Source organism: Triticum aestivum, chromosome 1B (assembly GCF_018294505.1).
Source record: "Triticum aestivum cultivar Chinese Spring chromosome 1B, IWGSC CS RefSeq v2.1, whole genome shotgun sequence".
Classification (NCBI taxonomy): Eukaryota; Viridiplantae; Streptophyta; class Magnoliopsida; order Poales; family Poaceae; genus Triticum; species Triticum aestivum.
The window spans coordinates 672,872,092-672,877,369 of record NC_057795.1 but is presented as its reverse complement, the minus strand read 5'-3'; the positions used below and the strand labels follow the sequence as shown (position 1 = coordinate 672,877,369).

The following is a 5,278-nucleotide window of genomic DNA, read 5'->3' as shown; positions in this document are numbered from 1 at the left end:
GGTTCAACTACCGCAGCATGTAACAGTTGAATCGTTGTTGTCCTAATGCAGTAAAAGAGAGCAGGAGCGAGAGAGCGGGATTGTATCGGAATGAACAAGGGGGTTTTGCTTGCCTGGCACTTCTGAAGATAGTATAGCTCTTCATCGATGTCATCGATCTCATCGTCGGTACCACGTCTACTGAGGGGGGACAATTACCGGCAACAGAGAGGAAACACAATCAATGCAATGCAACAATATGATGCATGATCATGACATGGCAATATACTGTGATTTGAGCTAATGCAACTAACAACAGGTTAAATGAAGTTGGTTTGAATCCAAGATTCAAATTCAAACTCCATATGTGAAGGTTTAAATTCCATTTATATGATTTGTTCTAAACAACAGCTATAAGTTGTTCTAACATGCATGAAAATGGTACAGATTGATAGATTGGATTTTTCTGATCATTTTTCATATATAATTTGTTTCATTTGGAGTTACGGATGATTTTATATGATTTTTAGAAGTTTTGGATATTTTTTGAAATAAATAAATCATTTTGATTTATTTTAATTCTAGAAAATACTTACTGCATCAGCATGACGTAAGGCTGAGGTCAGCAGGTCAACGGGCGGCCCAGGTCAAACTGACCAGTGGGTCCACACGTCAGTTGCACAGGGCGGGAACAGAGGCTGACTAGTGGGCCAGGTCAACGCTGACGTGGCATGGTCAAACTGACAAGTGGGGCCGGCTGGATTAATCTAAGCTTAAGCACAGCACGACGGCGACGCCCGTCCGGCCAACTCCGGCGATGGGAGCTCGCGTGGCTGGGCACGTTGGAAGCGGCGCAACGAGGCGCGTTCGTTGGTGGCTTCGGGCAGTCCTGGGGTGGCCGGGTGTGTCACCGGCGTCGAGGTTTAGCGGCGGCGTAGCTCGAGCTCGAGCGGGTGCGGGGTTTCAGCGCGAGCTAGAGCAAAGGGCGCGGCGCGTTCGCTTCCCGAAGACGCGGTGAGCATGTTTGTGCTGATGGGGCGAGCAGGAGAGCGCAGGAGCATGGAGTTCGTCAGCCATGGCGGCGGCCGGAGCTCGGAGCTCGCGGTGAGGGTGCTACGGCACGAAAACAAGCAAAACGAAGGAGGGGGAACGGGCAGGAGCTCACGGTGGTTGTAGTAGTGCAGACGGAGAGCTCGGAGGAGGTCCGAAGCGAGTGGGGCGGCGGAGGCGATCTAGGCGACCCGAGGAAGAAGAAGGCGTCGGGGGCGGCGCGTCGGGGCTCTTCTACTTGCGTGGGACGACGGAGAGGATGAGGGCGGCACGGCGGGGCTCGTGGGCGCGTCGGAGAGGTGAGGCAGTGGCTGTGGCCGCGGTAATCGGCGTCGGCGGCGTCGGCTGCGCTCGGTGGTGCTACGGGGAAGAGCAGAGGAGGGGGGAGAGGCATTGGGGAAGCGGGAGAAGGTCGGGGGGTCAGGGGGTCTGTGTGGCGTCGTCCAAGGTGTCGGGGAGAGATGCAGGCAGGCAGGAGGTGGCCAGGGCGGCGTCGGCGCTCGCCACCGAGCTGCTTCGGGGCGAGGGGGAGGAAGACGACGGAGAGGAGGTGGTGGGCTGGGCCCCTACTAGGCTGGCTCTGGTGGCTGCACAGGTAAGTTGGCCCAGGTGAGCTCCTTTCTCCATTTTGTTTCTGTCTTCTATTTCTGACATTTGTTTTAATTTGGTTTTTGAACCAAACTAATTTTGTTGCTTCTGATAAATTTTGCAGGGACTAAAAGGATTATTCCAAAGCCCCTCAACAAAAATCGGAATTATTGGAGCAATAGATTATTTATGGTATTTATTTGCTCCAATTCAAAATACAATATGTGTTAATTCAACAATTCAAAATGTCATGCAAAAATGTGCATCACCTCTGGTTGCTGTTTCCAGCATTTTCCAAAAATGATGAACATTTTTGAAGGCCATTTGGGTTCACTGAAAAATATTTTAGTTGAACCTGATGGATTCCTTTTTATGCTAGGGTTTAAACATCCCCCATTTCAAATTCATTTGAAATTAAACATGATGACATGGATGCTTATGCAACTAACTGCAACCAAATTCTAGGGCTGTGACATATTATTACTATATCGTTCAACTAAAATATATTATTACTGTATGCCGGCTTAGTATATCTTGTATAAATAAATTTCATAACCATTTTTATTTGACATAAAACTATGCATATCACCATTAGTTGTACGTGGCATTGGCATGTGGCAGCACATATACGCATCTCAATCAGGTCTCCTCGAAGTCTCTGAGCTTCCAGTGGCCATCGGAGTCCCTCACCATGGACTTGTTGTTGATGACATGCCAGTTGGGCGGCACTGGGTACTTATCCTTGAGCGCGTCAGCACCCTTGTTCACCAGGGCCACATCGCGGTCCACCTCAAGCTTGAACCCACCGCCAGCACCCTGGAACCCGGCAACGCCGTGCAGGTAGCACTCGAGGTTGTGGCGCGTCTGCACGGTGCCCGGCTGCTTCAAGTACGGTGACCGGCCAGTGTCCACGGGCAGCACAGCTGTTGCCGCATCCACGTACCCAATCGGCGGGTATAGAGGCACCACGTCGCCGGCGTTCCTCACATGAAGCGCACGAAGGTCCGGGAACGAAGCAAAGGCCGATTTGAAGCTGTCGTCGCCTACGTGCGGGCTCGCGAAGAGGATCGCCGTCACCGGGCATGGCTGCTGCTGTGGCGAGGAGGGCGGCACGTTAACGCCGTGGGAGACCATGTCGACTGCGTTGAGGGTCGCCAGCGACGCACCGAGGCTGTGGCCCGTGACGGTGATGCTGGTCACCTCCTCCTTGTGCGCCTCCATCAGCCTCCGCACCTCCTCCATGACCTGCATGTGGCATCCATGCGTGCACGCTTGATCAACAAGCATTCAAGTATTTAATCGAGCTCTAGATAGCTGAATTAAATTGAACAATTAATGCAAACAGCACACGCAGCTTTCGTTTGTGTGTGTGTCGATCGGTACAACAAACTTTGAACATTGGGAGATCCAATTCTTCAAGAAATCTACATACGACACGCTGCCGGAGCTTGTCGATGGTGGGGCCGTCTCAGATCGAGCTTCGCATCTTACTACACTGTCGATCACTTCTAAATGTGCTGACATTTCATCAAAAAATACATCTCTTCTATAGCAAACCTACCTTTCAACTTTCAAGTGTTAGATGTGGCACCCCGCAAAAAAAAGTGTTAGATGTGGCTGCCTACCAATATATCTGACCCTCATCAATACTAAATCAGTTTGGTTTCTCAAAAAAGAAAAAAATATAAGAAAAAAAACATAACCACTAAACGAATGTGTTACTCTACTCCTTCATCCCTATGTGTTAAGTGGATGCTAAATGAAGAGGTGAGAAAAGTTATGTAGCACCGATGCTAATTGATACGGGGATAGAGAAATATCAAAATCCTTAGCGACTGTTGTAAGCTTAATTAGCCCAAACGCCAAACTAAACAAACTAAACAAACTCCCTCATCTGTCCGGACCAAGCTATTCTGACGTAGTTTGTCATCCAATATAGACCCGTATTTGTCCGCGGACTCGTCTACTTGTCCGAATTCCGGAAGCAAACCTGTGAGAGTTTTGCGGGAGTTTGGACATCGGCCTTGGCCATGTACCCATTTGGCGATAGATTGATTTCATTTGGCCAAAGGTTTGTTTTGGCTATGTTAGATACTGGTGGAAAGTTGAATTCATTTTGGCGGACGGGTTTGGCAGAAAGTTGATTTCATTTGGCAGAAATTTGATTTGGCCATGTTAGGTATTGGCGGAAAGTTGATTTTATTTGGGGAAGGTTGATATAGATATTGGCGGAAAGTTGATTTTATTTGGCGGAAGGTTGATTTTGCCATGTTAGATATTTGTTGGAAGGTCATTGCCGTATTTTTTGAAGTTATTTTCTTTAAGTGAATATATAGACGGACGTTAGGGCCTGAGATGTGAGTCCTAGGGTGGTGGATGCTATAATAACTGCTCAAAAAATGGCCTTCACATAAATAGTTATACTTTAGTACCACCTTTTTGCGAGTTATCATTTCGGAGTATTCTTTACAAAAATGAGCTTTCTCTTTTTTTTTGGAAGGTTCTAGCATACAATACCACTGGACGATTTGTACATTAAATATTTACTTTTCTATACATGCATGCATAATTGCGTATGCTTGCTTGACTCGCGGTCGTCTCTTCCAGCAAACAAGCTTAGAAAAGCAAGTAACGCTCACCTGATCCCTGGCGCTCTGCTGGTTGAACTTGGAGTCCTCGTCGCTGGACGTGTACACCGACAGGAACCCGTGGTGCACCACGGCGGAATCAAAATCACCAGCAGCTGAGCCGAGCACGGGCGCGGCCCACGCCGGCGTGAAGTCCAGGTCGTTGACCCACTCGAGGCTCTCCACGGTACCGCGCCAGGCGACGACGATGTCGCGCCGGCCGAGCGCCGCCACGCCCTCGTCGGTGGCCACGGCCACGTACCCCATCCAGTTGGACTCCCGGCACCAGGGCTCCTCCAGCAGCGACGGTAGCGGCAGCACGAAGAAGGCATCGGGCACTGACGTCCCCGTCGTCGGCGCCAGGAAGAACCCGCCTGTCGCATAGATGAACTTGGTGACGGCGTAGTGGCCAGCGTGGACCACGCCGGCGGCGGCGAGCAGGTCGTCATGGCCGTAGAAGCACGCGCCAGCGTGGGGCGAGCGGCGCTGCGAGTTGAATCCGTCGTAGGTGGCCTCCGCCAGCTCGCCGTAGGCGATGATGGAGGCGCGCAGGTCCCGGTCCAGCGGGTCCAGCAGCCCCTCCCACGACCCCGCGCCCTGCAGCTCGCGCCACCGGGTCGCGATGCTTCCGGGCTCCGGCGACGGCATGGCGCGCGTGGGTCTGTCGTCTCGTCGATCGATCGGCAGTGCCGCGCGCGCGGTAATGGGCGTCTTAACCTTTTGATCCGCGGTGGCAACGAGTTTGGTTGGAAGTATTACTACTTGCTGGTCGCTAGAGCTGGTGTTTGGCTTGTTTGGATCATCTTGGGTGTGTTGGTATTTATATCCTTGCTAGCATAGCATGCACTTCGGCTTTGTGATGCCTTTCGATAGTGGCATCATTGTGATTCTGAAAAATCCAGCTTTGCAACGGTACGTCCGACCATGCCGCCGGCAGCGACACACACACCCGCCAGCTGCTGCTCTTCATCTGCGTGCGAGCGCTCTTTGGTTACTTGCGTGCAAGCTTCAGTTGCTTGCACCCACCAACGTCT

At 51.2% G+C, this 5,278-nt stretch overlaps 1 protein-coding gene across 1 annotated transcript; it reads right to left on the bottom strand.

Moving 5' to 3' along the window:
- Positions 1 to 2,076: 2,076 nt before the first annotated feature.
- Positions 2,077 to 5,026, bottom strand: LOC123099655 (phospholipase A1-II 7-like). The gene is made up of 2 exons (XM_044521776.1): positions 4,257 to 5,026; positions 2,077 to 2,862 (listed from the first exon to the last, which is right to left on the bottom strand). The coding sequence occupies exons 1-2, from the start codon at positions 4,890 to 4,892 to the stop codon at positions 2,257 to 2,259; spliced, it is 1,242 nt and encodes a 413-aa protein (XP_044377711.1). The 5' UTR covers positions 4,893 to 5,026; the 3' UTR covers positions 2,077 to 2,256.
- Positions 5,027 to 5,278: the final 252 nt, after the last annotated feature.

Coding starts and splice junctions, on each gene's coding strand:
- LOC123099655 (XM_044521776.1), bottom strand. CDS start 4,892: ATGCCGTCGCCGGAGCCCGGAAGCATCGCGACCCGGTGGCGCGAGCTG. Junction 2,863..4,256: donor AGCAGAGCGCCAGGGATCAG/GTGAGCGTTACT, acceptor TGCCACATGCAG/GTCATGGAGGAGGTGCGGAG.